At 40.6% G+C, this 18,693-nt stretch overlaps 1 protein-coding gene across 2 annotated transcripts in view; it reads left to right on the forward strand.

Moving 5' to 3' along the window:
- Positions 1-18,693, forward strand: part of LOC121898463 (rho guanine nucleotide exchange factor 17-like) — a 73,772-nt gene that overhangs the window by 36,898 nt on the left and 18,181 nt on the right. For both annotated transcript variants that reach the window (XM_042413550.1, XM_042413551.1), the window contains one exon: positions 16,373-16,450. In XM_042413550.1, coding sequence (XP_042269484.1) covers positions 16,373-16,450 — 78 coding nt within the window. The remainder of the gene's footprint in view (positions 1-16,372; positions 16,451-18,693) is intronic.

Genomic DNA, 18,693 nt, shown 5'->3' on the forward strand with positions numbered 1-18,693 from the left:
TAATGCATCTCTAAATCTTGTTTGTTTTCTTCTTCACATGTGTGTATCCATGTGTGTCAGAGAGTGAAGGAATATTCTTCTTGGGTCCCTCCAGAGAGAGAGTGTGTGTGTTTGTGTGTCTGTGTGTATGTGTGTGTGTGTGTGTGTGCGTGTGTGTGTGTGTGTGTGTGTGTGTGTGTGTGTGTGTGTGTTAGCCCAAGTGTCTATCCTGTCCTTGCCTCAGCCTCACCTATCAGGGACAAAGGCTCTTTTCACAGCACATGTATCTCTCTTTCTGTCTCTCTCTCTTACACACAGACACACACACATACACACACACACACACACCACCCCATAAGGGCGTATTTGGAGCACAAGTGTATCTGGTTACCTGTGCGTTCTCTCTCTCTCTCGTACACACATGCTGCAGTTTTGACAACAATCACAGCTCAGTTTGATACCATGCATTGTTTACTTTGTTAATTAAACTCTTAATGACTGTTGTCTCTGACTTGAACACAAATTAGAAATACCTCAGACAAAGAATTGTAATGACATGTAATTTTCTATCAAAGCAAACAGGATCTCAGGAATTATTCTAGTGTATACTAGTGTATATATTTGACGTCACATGGCTTCTGAACAGTTTAAACTGTAATTACACCTTGACCTTGTGACAGGAAGAAAAACATTGACACACTGTGTAATTATTTTTCAGTATGAATACTGCCCCCTTGTGGATGCTGTGTATGAATGTGCCTCTGTCAGGTACATTGATGTAGATATAAATCACAAACTTTAGTAACCTTTAAATCCTGAACCTTTCTAACCTCCAGTCTCTTGTATGAGGCTGTGGTTAGAAATTGATAGTTATTATCAATCGCACAGTACCTAATCATATTTCTACAATATTTAAGAGATAAATATACATCTGTTGTTTTAAGGAGACAGACATATGGAGAGAAGGTGAGACGGGGTATGACAGGAATCGATAAAATGGACTGAATATGGACAGACAGAGAACTTTATGTAGACCTCCTGTGTTGTAGGCAGCAGTGGGAATCATCTTTTTCCTGGAATCGTCTGTCATTATCTTGTTACCCAGCACTGACACACACACACACACCTGCTGCACACAAACACACCTGAATGACACGTGGTGTTAGTGCATTAAAACATCTTTTTTTGTCCTACTTTGTTTATTTTGCCTTTCAATGTCGTAACTTTATAAGGGTTGTTGTGATAAACGCCAGATGGATAACTGGACACACACACACATACTCACACACATACACACACCACACACAAAGACTTGAATGGTACAAGCTGTCTGCATGCACAGGTGTGCGATGAGAAATCTGTTTTGATCTGTTTGGGCAGTCATGCGTCCACTACTCCTAAGGTTACTCTCTCTTTCTCACACACACCTGTGGACCAGTGGGTATGCTGACAGGTGTCATCAGCCCTCCTACATGTTTATCTATAGACTGACTCTGTGTTTCGTGGGCCGATGATGGCTCAGGGGCTGTGATGCAGATGTCACATCAGCTGTCATTTAGCAGCACTTAGTAGCACTGGGTGACCCGGCCAGGCGGGGCGGCTGAGCAGGAATTAAACCACACGCACATTTCTTTGCAGGGTGGGGAGGAAATAAGAGGTTGAATCACATCTACAGATGCAGCCCACTCATGATCAGCCACATATGTGTATCTGGCATGATGTTTTGGTGTGTTTATGTATAAATGCTGTTGACTTCACCTACTGTATATTTTGATATATACACGAATATTGAATAATCAGATTAGGACAGTTTTTACTTGATTGAAGGTGATTAGCAGGCTGCAGAATGTAATATTTTTTTTAATTTGGCTCATGGTCATTGTTGTGTTCAGTTCACTCCCTGTTTCATCATAAGTCATTGTTTTTGCCAGTCCACAATTTGAACATAAAAAACACTAATAATTCCAAGAAAAGGAGGCAGATATCTTGAGCAGACCATGTAGTTAGAGCCCATGTGGAAGGGTGTGTGTGTGTGTGTGTGTGTGTGTGTGTGTGTGTTTCTATGTCTATGAATGCACACCACTTGGAAATCTGGGTCAGCCAGCTATGAGCCGGTAACTCATTCAGGGAGAACACTCCATCCCCAGGTTGGCCACGTTTTCTGAATGCACACATGCAGAAACACACACAGACACACTTAATGGCTTTTTTTTTTCTTCACTACCTAGCAACTGCATTAGTCCAAAACCAAACAGGAAATGCTGAGGATGTGAGCTCTCTGAAGTTGCTATGGAAACAACATGCTATTGATGCTGGTATAACTGGTCAGGTGTCAAAAAATCCAGTGAAAAGAGCAAAACCAACAATGAATTGATCACACTAAGCCTGTGTAGCCAAAGCCTGATAAATCTGATTCTTCTGTGAGGAATCAGATTTATTCCTCTGTGACAGACAGTAGGCCTCCACAGTTGTCTAAAAACCAATTAAAACTCATCAAAGAGCAACACAGTTGAACTGACACATTCCTTCATTACGGTAAACATGGGCACTGTAGTTTTGTTTCCAGTCAATCCCACAAATATCATCCTTCTGCCGTAAATACTCACTAGAACACCAAATAGAAATACAGAACAAAAGCAAAAAGCATTTCTGGCAATCAGCTAGGCTAAAAACAAGGCTTACCTAGTCTGTTGCAGGCCATATTTTGGCCTTTGACGTGGCTCAAAAACTGACATCCATAGAAAAGTTTGGTCTCATCTTGAACAGGAGCATCTGCAGTACATTTGTATTAAATGTAGTCTTGAGTACATGAAGGTAGAAACATGCTGATGCAGATTTAAACAAAGACTTAAATATCTCCAGTGTCCTTAATTTACAAAGTGCAAAATTACTACATGGGTAGATTTTTGAACAAGTAAAATTGACATTTTTGTTTTGTTTTTCTTTGCAAGCTACTTGTTGTTTGGTGTAAAAGGTACTCTATTGATAGAGTAAAGTAAAAGAAAGTAAATGCATGACAGGCGTACAGAGAGTATATGTATTAAAAATGTCTGTGCTGCAGCTCCAAACATGCCTGAGATTGTCATCTCTGATCTCTGTCACCAGACCTTCAAAACCGTCTATTGTTTCTATGGCAACAAGGATTAAAGGCCAATTTCCTGCCACGAGCTTGACCTTTAAATGTCCTTTTGTGACCTTTCCTCTTGTCACCATCTGATCTCTGTTGGAGAGAAAGAGCCTGAAATCTGTTTTGGTTTATTCCTGTGCTGAGCCACCTCACACCATGCTCAACTTTATGAAGCTCAACATGTTTCCAGTGAGGGCAGTTTTTTATGAAATTATATTCTCAGTTTTTACCTATAAAAATCTGCAATATAGAAGTGCCCTGTATTATGCGGGTAGACATCAAATCATTTATTTGTATTAATATTGCATAGTTTGCTGTATTTTCAAAGCGACTGTTGTTCTTTTAGTTTACTTGGAACTAGTTCTTGAGTTTAACTTGCAGCCCACATCCCGTGCTGTCTTCCAATTCTTTAACTTTTCATTAAAACTACATTTTGAATTTCTGCACTCATGGAAACTCTTTAGCATTTCATGCCATCTGGCTGATATGCAGATGCACACAATCCTTCTCTTGTCTTGCTAAATTTGCAGTTTTACTGTCTTTATGCTCTTCATTTTTTTTGGGGGGGGGGGGGGGTCTGTGAGTGTTACGAAACTATTGATTTTTTCCTTACTGCACAAATTAGCGGAGTTATTCAAACCACTGCGGTAACTTCCATAAAAAAAATAGTTTAAACCTCAAATGTTATAAAAAAAAATTGGTTTCTTAGTACTGTATTGGCCCGAATATAAGGCGACCCTGATTATAAGACAACTCCACTTTTTCAGATGTATTTCCAGGGAAATACATTTTTTAAACAGTTTGAACTGTTTGGAAAGCTGCCGCTAGTGTAGTGTGTTCAAGTCGATGGAAAAGTTTCCTTTTTGTAACTATCAATCCAAAGAGAAGAGAGTCATCATCATAAGTGTGTATATGAAATATAGTGAAATACTTCAATTAAAGCAGAATGTAAATCCCACATTTATGCAGCTTGTCTATCAGTCACACACTCACATTCTCTCTTGTCAGGCTCTTGGAAGCGGTCAAACTTATTTACTCCGACAGCTGGCATTTTTCTGTCTGTGAAAGCAGTAATTCTTGGCTGTACGACAGATGATTCGTACCCCGGTCCGTTACCGCAGTAGATGTTGTTTTCACTCGTCATGAATTTATTTCCCCTACAGCAGAAAAATGCGTTACATGAGCCTTCAGAAGCTCCTGCAAGTTTACCTGAGCTAATGAAACACTTTCAGGGCTAACTAACCCTAAAAGACTCACTATAAACAGATTTGAATACGCTTGCTAGCCTAGCAACATAAATGCTACAAACAACCCATAATGCAACACTCTTTGTTGGAGCCGATGTTACTCTGGTACTTGTTTCCACTCAAACATTTCTGATCTTGTGATCCAAACTCATTACTCCTCGAATATAAAACAACCCCCACTTTTTCAAATGCGATACGGAATTTTTAAACTTTGTAAAGCTCCTCCACAGTCATTCTTCATGTGTAAAATCGATGGAGTTCACCTTTAACTGATTAATAAAAAGTAGACTGATCAATATATGATGAAAATAATAAAGTTTCAGTCATAGAGCAGAAAGCAGATGAGAAATCCTTTTATGAAGTTACAGTATGCTTAAAAAATAAAATTGTCGACAGTTTAAGTGATTTGTAGTTTATGGGCAAAAACACTCCAAACACAGGTATGGTCCTTTTAAAATTACATCCTTGCTCACTGTTGTCATGGTTATTTCTGGGTCTCCCTGCATAGAAACAGAAGTGGCAGAAAGAGCATTTCTATTCAAATCTGTGTTTCTCAATAGCGCATGTAGCTGTAATGGGAGGAGGGGAACTTTGGACAGTGTTGCCATAAAATAATTTGTGCTATGTGTGAGATGAAGAAAGCAGAGGTTGCCATGGCAGAGGGTCAGCTGATAGATAGACAGAGGGGATGGACGTATGGATGGATGGACAGCTCGGTCAGCCTCCCCCCCTGCTCATCCCTCAGATGCCTCACTCGATTATTTGTGGGGGGATTGGTCGAGTCTGGCTGAGCGGAGTGGAGCTGAGCGCTGCGAGCATCTGCCCTGCCTGCTGCCTCTCATTATACACACCCAGGGGGAGGGCCATGACACATTCACACACACCCACACACACTCTTTCTATCTGCACACCTCGACATGCGCTCAGATCTTGCTTACATCATCCATGCAGTAGAAACAGATCAGACACCCATGCATACACGCCGAAGTGTGTTCATTTGCCTTTCACATACTCACTGCGAGTGCGCTGTATGACACACACATAAGAGCTGCGCAGCCGAGCCTACCTGCTACAAAACAGTGACACACTTTGACACACTTGAAGATGCAAGACTGAATGTGTGGAAGAGCAGAACATTTGCAGAAAAGGTTGCTTTCTGAAGGCTTGAATTATTCAGAACGTTTGTTGCCAGAAGAAGAAAGGACAGAAAAAACATCTGGAAGGAAGGATGTTTATTTTCTGTTGTGAATAGGAGGAAAGGTGGTGATTCCCTCTCTCTGTATCGACCCTCAGGTGTGTCTGTTTTTTTTTTTTCTTTATTCTGTGGAGATGAAGACCGAGTTCGTGTGAGTAAACCTCCCATTAAAAAAAAAAACCCCCAAAACAAAACAAACACTGCAGGTGTTCTCAGGTTGTTTCGTGTCTATGTGCCAAACCGAGTGTGCGTACAGGCACACGGACCGCTTCGCATGCTGCAGATGGTTCGAACCCTAGCCCAGTTCAGCATCGCTCTGGAGGAAATGAATGAAAGTGGAGAGAACACTGGAGATGAAGGAGGAGGTGGAGGAGAGAGAGATGGTGGTGGTGGTGGTGGAGGAGGAGAAGAAGTGGCGGACAGAGATGCTGTGGATCAGTTCAGAAACAACAACGGGCACTCCGGCGGGAATTTGAACGGGAATGGACTTTGTGCTGGAAGCCCCCAGTCTAACGGAGAGGTAGACTAGTGTTTCTCTCATTTGCAGAGAAGTGTGTGTGTGTGTGTGTGTCTGCGTGGTTAGTCACTGTCTTGCAACTCTGTTGCGGATCTAGGATGTTATCACCTGCCTGTCCAAGTTGATTTAGATTTCACTCCCTCCAGCCTCCTTCTGCGATTAAATCTACTTTTTCCTCCTCTCTCGCTTTTCCCTTTTGAACTCTCTCTTTCTCTCTTTTGCTTGTTCTCCTGCAGCTCATTCCTTGTTTTAATATGTGTGTCTCTCATAGACAATGTCTCTTTCTTCCTCTCTCTCTCTCTCTCATGCCTGTCTATAATAGAATTAGAGCTGAGTGAATCACACGATAAGCTCCAACACCTACTGTCACAAACAGTCACACACTCTGTAGTCCCTCTGTCTGTCCATCTGTATTCTTTCATGAATCTGCACACTCGCTGTCTAATGTTTGGATGATCTTTACACCTTCTTGGTAGATGTATAATTAAGTGTGTTTAATTTAAGTTGCGCAGTAATCGTAGCTCTACTGCAGCAGCATTGTCTTTTTGCATGTGAATTGCTTACTTCATGTGTGAGTTATGTGTGCTTGAGTGGGAGCAGAATCAACAAACACGCTCACATGTAGTATATGCACACACAAAGTCACACATAGACATAACACAGCTACTGTAGTTCTGCTAATCTAAACACCCAGCCTGTTAATCTGCACCAAGGATTGCAGTGTGTTTGTATGTGTGAGGGAGTTAAGTAAATCTCTGCAAGAGATTTATAGAAGTGTCTGTTCATTTATTTAGTAATCAGTTCCCACATTAAGTCCCTAGAAATTTCAAAAATCAAGCTAACCACACCAAGTACACAAGCCTTTATTTAGTCTTACATTATGAAGCTTTTTAAATACTGTTTCAGTTTTCTAAAAATCTTCAAAAGGAATTGTACATATGACTTCAACTAACCACTAGTCTCATTGTCGATTAATCTCCTGAGTCATTTTGATTCATTTTTGTGGCCCAGAAAATGTTAGAAAATGTCCATCACAATTTCCCACAGCCCAAGTATGAAATATGTAAACAGCTTGTTTTGTGTGACCAATAGAAAACCCCCAAATATTTTGTTTGATATCATAAAGATGAAGAAAACCAGCAAATATTAATATTTGAGAACAGGAAAAAAAGCACATTTTTAGAATTTTTGCTTAAATAACTTAAACAATGAATCAGTTATCAATCGTCATCTAATTTAATCATCTAGTAGATTAATCATTTCAGCTCTAATTTTATCCAATACTCCTATTCTTTTGCTGTATTGAAGTAAAGTAGGACTAATTACTCACCTTAATATGGATTACTTTGTTGATTGATTGTGTGAACGTGAGGCGACACAGATGTGAAGAGCTATAGAAATGAAAGGGTAGGATAAGAGCCTAGAGAGGACAGGAATGGAAGAGATGATAATGATGATGATGATGATGATGGAGGTTTTGAGTTGGAAGGAGTTGGGAGATGGATCAATAGTGTGTGCGTGCGTGCATGTGCATGAAAAAGAGAGAAAGTTATTGATCAGTACAGAGTAGGTCAGAGCAGTCTGTGGCCTGCAAATGACAATTAGGGAGACATACACTCACATATATATACACACACACACACACACACACACACGCTCTTCCATATTGATAATTCTTCTTGATAAAGCTCAAGAAGAAGTAAAAGAAGAGACTCCTCCACTCTCGGGGCTTTTACCTCTTAAAACCAACAAAATTTGAAACCCTGTGATCAATCTTTTTCAGATAAATGATGGATGAATAGAGGAAGAGATAGGTGATGAAGATGCTTTCTCTTTGGCCTTAGAGGTTGCCTGTTGCTGCTTTGGCCAGGCTGTTGCCAGGGGATACAGTCGTCCGGGAGGGGAGGGGAACAGAGAGGAGGGGGGATGGAGGCGGCAGGGGTGGGAGAGGTGTGACGACAGCGATGAGATGAGAAGAAAGAGAAAGTATCCCTGTCGCTGCTGTTTTCACTGTAATAACTTCAACTCACACTTCAAACGGTGTTGCTTTTGATCTTTATAATAAAGATGCCTATATGTTGTAATTTGACCACATGCATACCTGATGAGTATCAAAAAATGACAATTACATAACATATTCAGTATTTCCCCCTTAGTTTATTATCCCCCTTATTATATTTCATTCTTTGAGAGGTGAAAATTGCATTTACAGCGCAAAAAAGTGCCATTAATTTGGCTCCTACAGCAGACTTTTAGCATTTTTTTCTTTATTAACCAACTCCTTGATATCATTTTTTGAAATTAGCTTGCACATTTAAAAACTCTTTATTCAAAGAAGCAATATCAGTTAGATTTTTGTATACCTTAAACTCTATACATCAATGTAGAAAGTGATAAGAAAGTGCATACCAGCTACACAGTCCTTGATAGTAGTAATATTATTTTAATAATAAAAAAGGAAACAATTCTTTCTTTTTTCCATTAAAATAATGATGGTGATAAATATTTTTATTTCCATTCAAGTAAGATCTAGACATGGAGAATATGGTCCAAAGGTTATAAAGTCAGTCCTTAATGTGCATGAAAAACAATCTTGTTTCCAACAAATTCCCTTTAGAGGCCCTGCACAGCTGTGGTGAACATACATAGTTGATTTTAATTATTTTGGATTATCATACATCTTAGGACTCAGTCGATGTGTACAGACAGCTTGATTGACATCTCTCTCACTGTCCTGGCAGCTCTTCACTGTCCTGGCTCCAATCACATCTTTATCATTCTGATTAGGAGTCTGTTGTAGTTGAAAACACTTGTGGATTTGCATGACCTTAAAATCTGTTTACACATAAGACAACAGACAGACAAACAAAGCCTAAATAGGATGGAAAGCTTACCCATGTTGGCAAATAAATTATTTGTGTGAAGTCTGAAGTGATGCAGCTGCAGTCTTGGCAGCTGTGTCTCATAAAGGCACGTGCAGGTTTTAAGTCCCATTTTTTTTTGTGTGTTGTTGTTGTTGGCGGATAAGGTCACAGAAAAAAAAAAAGAAAAGAAAGTGACATTACAAAATATTTATAACACAAAATTAAAAGCAGCTGCAGTACATTGAAAGAATAATTTGGAATTTCATTCACTCATTTTTTTCAACAATAATGAGTACATAAACAGAATCGAAGGATTTGTTTTTGTAACATTTTGTACAAGAAGGTGAGCAGCAACAAAAAATCTCAACATAAAAGAGAGAAGACAAGAAAGAAATACTGATCTTTGCTTTCGTCTGGTACTTCAGATACATGTGACGGTGTACAGAACAGCGCAACATTGCTAACAAAGACAGAAATACAGCACATACATAGTTGATTAACATCATGACCTTTGCTGTATGAAACCGCAGCTAAAATCATGTCACGTTAAACAGAATGACATGAGATCTGAGCTGCCTGTTCTCTGACTCTGGTGTGTGTTGTCTTTACTGTTGCGCTGTAATATTTGGCTGCAGTTGTGAGGAATAACTTAGTTTATGGATCCCCTGTGTCCGCACCATTATTAAGACACCAGAGCTCGCAGAGGGACACATGAGAACATGCTGTACTCTCACACACACACACACACACATACACGCCCGTGCAGACGTTTCTCGCTCACACACACTTGAAAGCTCCCTCTCAGATCCCCCTCCAGTGTTAATAAGTGAGGGCCGAATCCTGTGAGCCGCCCGTCCAATCACATTTATCAGCGCGCCACAGGCTGTGACCCTGACTTTCTATGAACTGTTTGAGACTGTTAATGTGTGAAAAGAAAAACCTCACACTTGCTGTACTACATAGCCTGGCATACTTTTTTACCACTCTTTGGGTGTGAATTCCATCTCAGATGAACAGACTGAGATGACAAACCGGTCTCTCTAAACAGAACTTAGCTGGGCCATTTTGGGCTGATTAAATTACACAAACACAGACTATTTCTCCTTCATCATTCCTAAGATCCAGGTTTTTAAAAGGATTCAAGTTTTCAGATTACAAATAATTTGAAGCTGTGATTCAAAGATTTCCAAAAAATAACCCTAACCCTAACTCATATTTTATGAAATTCTGTCACATCCTCTCATCTTTCCTACTTTTCACTATTCCCTGCAAATGAGCGGCAAATTGCTCGAAATTGTTTACGATTAAAACAGTCCAGACTGGACCAGGTGCAGCGCTAATTGCTTTGTTTTGTACAAGCAATATCTGTGAAATGCAGGCAGACCATTATCTGAACATGTTAAATACAAGTACGTTAAGACAACAACATCTTTGTTTCCGTGAGACCGAACTGAGATGGGCTGACAATAGGCCTTTTTCACAGCAGACATCTTGACGTATCATAGTAGTAAAAGGACACGTGTTACATCAATGATGGCTCTGTTCCAATCTAGTGTCCCAGTAAGCTGTGACAGTGAGCCTGGTGATACATCCACTCCTGCCGCTTAACCCCCGACTGATGTGGAGGATGTTTGGATGCTGCTCAGGGGAAGTGAAGCTCTTTCATCTTGAAGCAGCATTGTGTGCCTCTGTCAAAAAAAAAAAAAGTCCCTCTTCCTGGCAAGGATACAGATTCATGTGTCTGGGCTTTCAGTGTTGAAGTTCTTCTTTTTTCTATTGGATATTCATGTTGTCAGTGGTGACTTAACAACCAAACAATATTGTTGTGGCTAAAGCCTTAATTATATTCCCTGCATCCACGTGGCTACTAGAATTTACGAGGGTTTGCATGAGGTAAATTTTGTCATCTGCCATGTCTGTGTGGATCATGAAATATTCCATGTATACAGAGAAATAATGTAGAATAAACAGTGCTGCGTGCACAGGCAAGATCTGTCACCTTCATCAGCTGAGGGGTTCAATTTTCTGCACAGCAGGACAGATGAATAGGCCATTTTCACAGCAGAGATTTTTGATTTGACATAGAAAGAAAAGCACAAGTGTCATTTTTAGCATTAATAATGGCTGCTTCACTTCAATTTGAAATCCCACCTGTGTCCGACACGTCTCTCTGAGCGTGACAGCCCTCCGGTGCTAAGACACGGAAGATCATGTCGGTGCTTCTCCTCAACACGGTGAGAGGAAAAAAGAAAGCAACTTCAAACAGCATCTTCCTGTCTGCAGCTTCCTGAGGCTGTCTCTCTTTTACAGAAGACTGAGCCACAGTCTCAGCTGTGCCAACGTCACTCCCTCCCGTCACCTCTCCCGTCTCAAGATAATGAAAGGCAATTTCAGTTTATTACAACACAGATCTTATTATTATAGTTTTGGCAATGCTTTGTATTGGTTACAATAAAATGTTACTCACCAAGTTAATTGCTGAGATCTGGGAATGTGGCGACATCACTAAAAAAAGCCAATCAGACAGGTTGTAAGCAAACCACTAGATTATCTAAACTGCTTAATTTAGAGGTAAAATTGAAAGTGAGCACAGCCGTGTCGGTAATAATCCCCCATTCAACAGGAAAATTGTAGCACTGTAGGTCACATTTGAACCAGGGCATCGGTCTGTAAACTGTGATGGATGTTTACAACAGACAGGTCTAGTAATAAATGTACCATTTGCCTTTTTTTCTACTTCCAAGTAAGTTTGGCTAACCTGCGACATTATCTAAAACTTGTCTGACTGTTCATGTTTTTTGCCGCATAGGAAATCTTTTTAGATCTCAGCAGTTAGTAAAATGTTGAAATGATTATTTTACCCAGCAGCACCCTCAGCAGTGAAAAACACAGTCATCTTCCTGTGTCATCATAGTACCACAGTTACAGTACAGAGCATAACATTTGTTTTATTGCTCTGGATTCAGTTGAACTTTCTGCTCTCAGACTGGACTTGAGCTCTAGTGGTGGCTTTGCAGTGTGAGTGCAGGCTGTCCTGTGACCATTCAGCCTCTCAGCTGGGGTTACTATGGCAACCCTGCTATTAAAATGAAACTAGCATTCCTAGCATTATTTCACCATGTTCTGATGTGTGTGTGTGTGTGTGTGTGTGTGTGTGTGTGTGTGTGTGTGTGTGTGTGTGTGTGTGTGTGTGCGTAATCTAATAAAGACGACCAGCGCAGAACAGAGGAACATTCCTGTCTTGATGGAAGTTCCCTTCTTGTTTTATCTCATTGTCACACACAGACACACACACACTGTCAGGGTGTATGATCAGCATCTTTATTGATATTCACCACAATCATTTCTACGGCGTGCAAGTGTTTATTTATTTACCAGCATTGTAGTGACAGACGTCGATCCCCCACATTTGCGTGTTTGTTTTCGTAAGGTTGTCTTGAAAATAATGATTCCAATTAAGCAGTCGTGAGAAAAAGAAAGTGGATCTGCATTCGTTAATTTGATCAACTTTAATGAGGTTTAATATGACAGAGACATTCATGCAGAGGCAGCTGTGTTCTGGTGTGGAGTGAGGTGTGTGTGCAGAACCTTCGCAGGAAATGCTAACAGAAACAGCATCTTATCACTGCAGTTTTAGCTTCTGGAGCAATTCAGCACCAGCCCAAGAGAAAAATATATTCTCTCTTGCTAACTCCCTTTAAGAGGCAGACTTCAACTTCTAATATTTTTAAAAGCAGCACAGCTACAGTTTGACTTCCAAAGCAAAGTTTAAAAAATATGATAATATATGACTGATATTCACCTTTTAACTTTAACACAAAAAGTATGTAATGGTGGCATTATCACTACACTACTTCGAACATATCTGACATTTACACCAATACAGTATATCATCAATAAGTATCTGCTCATACAGTGTATCGGCCATACAGATTTGTCATTTGGCGGGATAAACACCAGCTAAAAACAGCTGAAGCTGAGGTTCATGGATTTGTGGGTGCATCTTTCACATCTATCACCCTTTCTAAGCATGACATCAGGAGGGGTTTCAAGTGTGTGAACACCAAGAAAGCAGCAAGACCAGACGGTATCAGTGGGTGAGTCCTCAAACTATGTGCTGACCAACTAGCACCGGTATTCACAATGATGAATCTGTCCCTGGCTCAGTCTGTCATACCCACGTGCTTCAAGAAGTCCACCATCATTCCTGTGCCCAAGAAAACATGACCAGCCTGCCTGGATGACTACCGCCCAGTGGCACTCACCTCTGTAGTGATGAAGTGGACCCACTACAGTTTAGCATCCCAACCAATCAATGGAAGTCACCATAGCACACATCTTCCACACCACCCTGTCTCACCTGTACAAGAAAGGGAGAGATTTGCGATTACTGTTCGTTGACTAAAGTTCAGCGTTTAACACCATAGTTTCCTTCAGGCTCATCACAAAGCTTAAAGACCTGGGATCAAACACCTCACTGTGAATGTGGATCCTTGACTTCCTGATGGTCAGACCCCAGGTGGTGAGGGTAGGCGAACATACCTCTTCTACCCTCATCCTCAACACCGGAGCACCCCAGGGCTGTGTTTTGGCCTGCTACACTCCTTGTACACACAACAACTGTGTAGCCACTTTTGACTCCCAACACCATTGTCAAGTTTGCTGATGGCACAGCTGTGGTGGGCCTGATCACAGATAACAATGAAAAGGCCTACCTGTAGGAAGTAGCGGACCTGACCCGCTGGTGTCAGGAAAACAACCTACTCCTGAACGTCAGCAAGACTAACGACCCCCCCCCCTAAGATCAACATGTCCTCAGTGGAGAGGGTGGACAGCTTCAAATACCTTAGTGTCCAAATCACTAAGGGCCTGATCTGGGCGCTGCATACTGACTCAGTGGTGAGAAAGGCAAGGCAGTTACTGCTTCATCTCAGACACTTGAGGAAATTCTGGATATTCCCTCAAATACTGAGGAATTTCTACTCTTGCACCATCGAGAGCTTCCTGACCGGCAACATCATTAAAGATCCCAACCACCCAGACAGCAGCCTTTTCTCCCTGCTGTGGTCAGAAAGAAGGTACCGGATACACCCGGCCACCACTGAGAGGCTCAGGAAGAGCTTCTACCCTCAGGCCACCAGGATCCTGAATGAGGTCACTGCCTAAGACTGCCTCCTATTCTATTTAAGCTCTTTTTAATGCGCAAATTGAAAGAACTGGCAGGATTACGTCACACTGTGATTGTACCTTATATGATTACATGTGACAAATAAACTTGATTGATTGATCATAGGGTTTTGCCCGTGGCTCTGTCTCCACCATGTTTGGGACCAGAATATTTTGGGAGTGTCCCCTGGGACCCTTGAGATAATACGTCTGACTTGTTCCATGATCGTTATACTCCTCGTTATGCCACACACACGCACACACAGCTTGTCTCAAATGATAGGACAGAGTTTATCACATTTTCCTCATTTGCGGCATCAGTTGCAGAGAAATCAACTTAGCGTTTATGATTGGGTTTTTTTTTCCTCCCTCTGGTTGTTCACGGTATAATGTTTTGTTTCTGGGTCTCTTTCTTGCTCTTTCCTCTTTCACTTTCATTCTGTCTGTTTTCCCTCTGGGGCTTAATGTGTTGGATTTGTGTCCAATGTGTGTTTGAGCAGCTCATTCACTTATCAAAGATTATGAGTCATTGTTAGGGCGAACTGCTGAGTCATGCTTTGCTTCTGTGGACTTCTTGGCCTCCGTGACTTCTAATCCCGTGTGTGTGTGTGTGTGTGTGTGTTAGATGTTTGTGAATGTTCAAATATTTAATATCACTGCAATCTTGTCCGTTTTTGCCTCTTGTATGATAATATTGATAATATAGCACACTGACATTTCCATCAGATAGTTTCAGGAACTAAAAATGCAGGAAGTACTCTCAAAAACCTTAAAGATTAGGCAAATTACATCGATAATGGATTACAAAACAACCACATGGTTTTAGACGTGATTCTTGCATGCAATCAGACAACAGCAGTAATGGTGATGCTCTTTGATATTCAGCGTTATGTGACTGATGTTGGAAAGGAGATGTGCAGCGGTAGTAAGAAAAGTACAGAAGTTATTTAGCCATCTGTATATCAGCAGTGAAACATCAAATAAAGTTAAGTTACAGTGATGTTTCTCTTAGATTCACTCTCTGTCTCATAATCTTTTCTTTATAGACTGCAGGAAGTCTGCTGTGCATCTGTTGCTCAAACGTCAACAACATCCCTCCTCAAAATATTGATGCTAGGAACAACCAGTGCTGTTTGGGCAAACACAAGCCTCAAAATTGCAGCAACATGTGTACACAGTGCAGCACACTTAGTGCTCTTGGGTTGTAGGAAAGCTGGGAGCAGAGACTTTAAAGGGGTCAGGGACTACAACCCGGGAACTAAAACCAGAACTACTGTAGGTTCTTGCAATCCAAAAAGGCTTTAATACAAGTGTGTGTTTGTGTACAATATGTGTTAAAAAAAACAGGCTGATCTAAACATCTGTGACTTTTTAGAGTCAGTCTGCTTCATTATGATGCTTCTCTCCACTATCTTTGAGATATTTCACATTTTGCTGTCATGTAGACTAATAGAGCAGAATCAGACATTATTGCAGCTATTTAAACTTAAATAATTTTTAGTTGTCCCCAGATGATTATTTGTCCCATTTCTGTCGTTGTGTATTGTAACCATAAAGAGTTTCGACACCTTTTGAGTGGAAAGAAGAACAAGAAGAACAAATAACATTAAATAGTTCAAATTTTCTTTTGTTTCCCGTCTTTTTTGGGGTATTTTTGCCTTGACAGAAACCTTTTCATAGTGAAGTTACAGACAAGAAACAGGGAGAGAAAGAGAGAGAATGTATGACATGCAACAAAGGTCCTGAGCCAGAAAATAACCAGAGATGTTGCATTTACAGTACCAGTCAAAAGTTTGGACACACTTTCTCATTCAAATGAATGGGAAGGTGTGCCCTTCTGCTTTTGACTGGGACTGTATGTGATATGCATCTTAACCACTAGGCCACTAATATATAATTCACGACTGCAGAATAAATCCAGTAAGACCTCTGTCTTGTCAGAGACACATAGAGTTGATATCTGACCTTGGTTCTTGCAAATGTAAATTGGACTGAACTTAATTAAATCTCTCAGACCTTACAAGGTTTTTCAAGGTCACAGTGTATTACAAAAAGTTAGATTGTGGATTTTTGAAATACATATATTTGAGATATATATACTCTTTTTTTTGCCAAGCCTATAAACATTTAGAGCATTACATTTCAGCAGGAATTGATGTTATTTTCATGTTTTGTATCCCTAGTAGGATATTGTTATAGATATATGAGATAACTCAGTTAGTGAGAAAGATAAATCTATATGAAGAAACGATTGACCTTCTTCTCCTGTCTTCACAGGACATGAGGAGACATGTGATGATGACACTCCTGGATACAGAACAGTCATATGTGGAGTCACTACGCACTCTCATACAGGTAAACACACACACATCCACAGTGTGTGGGGAGGAAGATGTTCTTACATCTCCGTTCTTACAAGTAACACAAAAACAAACACACCACTGTGGATTCATATATTGCTGAGGACATGAATAACAAATATAGGTAACCAAGGTGTTATGTAATCCACTTATTGTCATTCATCTTGTCAGGCTAATCTGCTAACCTCATCACATCTCACTGTCATCAGCATTATCTGCCCACACACACACACACACACACACACACACACACACACACACACACACACACACACACACACACACACAGTCTCTCTCTCTCTCTCTCTCTCTCTCTCTTCTATACCCTACACCCATCTCTGTTCCAAGAGCTCACTAACCTTTACCCCAAATCTTAGCTGCGTCCCTCTTTCACACACACACACACACACACACACACACACACACATACGACCCTCTCTTTTTCTACCTGTGATCACCCTGCAATGTGTAACCTGTCACCATTGGCTGTGTGTGTGGGCAGACAGTGTGTGTTTGCAAGTGTGCACATACAGACTGACTTTGCAGTGCTTTTCCCTATGCATGTGTTTCTGTGTGTGTGTGTGTGTGTGTGGCCACAAAGTGAATAATCCTGGGCTGCGTTCCCATGGTGACACAGGGAAAGAAGTAAGTGTTACCACGGTGACAGCAGTGAAAGTGCATATCCCTGAAGGAGGAGGGTGTCAGATGTGGTTCAGCTGAGACAGCTCTACAGCAGCGCTGTCCAAAGTTGAGATCTAGGTTTGAAAACTAACTCTATGCACTTTTCTTTTGTTGGACTCGGGAAGGTTTCTGTGAATAACTATATGCGACTTTTGCTATGCAGCTAAGTCCGCTGAGGTTGGACATGCATAAAGATCCAAATAAAACATCAGTCAGTATCAGGTCAGGTACAGTAAAAACATATCTGTCAAAAGATGGGCACCACATGAAACTAGACCTGTTACAAATGTGCATTTGTGAATCTTCAAGTCACACAGTATGAGGCTCATGACCTACATGGATATTACACATCTTCCACTCTCTCTCTCACCTACCTGACACTCTCCTCTCTGTGCTCTAGAAAAGAGCAACTGTACTATAGAATACTTTCGCAAATAAGCAGCAATACATGTTAGTGCACAATTAATGCCAGTAGAAGCTTTAAAATTTCCATTAAACTCCCAACCTACCTGCACCATTTGATACAGGAAGAGAACTTTTTTGGAGCCAAAAAAGCCCAAATTGCCACCTCATCACATGTCCACCCACAAAATGACTGGAACACTCCTGCAATAGATTTTTTTAAAAAGAGGTTATCTAGAGCTGCCCTCCCGTAGCTGATTGTTCGAACAATCAGTAATTAGGGTCGTTGTCCACTAAGAAATTTCCAGTTGTTTTTTTTTCAATCATTCAGTATATTTTTTTTAGTGAATGAGCAAGTAATCTTTTATCATTACAATTATAGTCACATCATTGGCAACTCAATGATGCTGCTGTCTTTAATAAGCATTTGCTGATGAATTATACTTTTTACAGATTGTCAAACAAATCATATGGTGATTGGCTAATTAAAAATGTGTTAATTCACTTGATCATGCTCTATGTGGGTCCGTCTGAATAAAAAGTAGAAACTGAAGCTTCCTCGTTTGATAAAGTTAGCAGTTCCAGTTCTAGGTCTCTTATGTAAAATGCCGTATTTCCAAGCGTAAATTAGTTGAAGGACACACAACATTAATTACGATAGCTTTAAAAAGATCCTAAAAACCCTTCTTTGTTCCAACTCTCTTCAGTTCAGGTATTTTAACCAACAGATTGGTTTAGTCATCAAATTAAATGTGTCACGAAGTCAGGCACAGCTGACTGGACTTTATAGCTCCTGAGGCATCAGGGTCACATCTGTTATGCTCTATTTTAGAGAGCAAATTGAGTCTCCAAATTTTCCCTCAAGTTTAATGGATTGATGGGGAGGGTGTCAGAGTCACCCCCCCCACCTTGAGATCCAAGTCAAAAGGCAGAAAAAGAAATGGAAATAGATTTAGGAGAAGAAGAAAATAAAGGAGAAGGGTAATGGAATATAATTATATGCAGTCAAAGTTTTAAATGTTAACTACTCTGAATCCAGTTTGGTTTGTCATGACAGTTACATCAACATGGCTAATGCTGCATTCATGTCATATCATTCAAAGCAGCTGAGAGGAAAAAAACACTCACGTCAGCTTCAGACTTGTAGTTCTGAGT

Source organism: Thunnus maccoyii, chromosome 6 (genome assembly GCF_910596095.1).
Source record: "Thunnus maccoyii chromosome 6, fThuMac1.1, whole genome shotgun sequence".
Taxonomy (NCBI): domain Eukaryota; kingdom Metazoa; phylum Chordata; class Actinopteri; order Scombriformes; family Scombridae; genus Thunnus; species Thunnus maccoyii.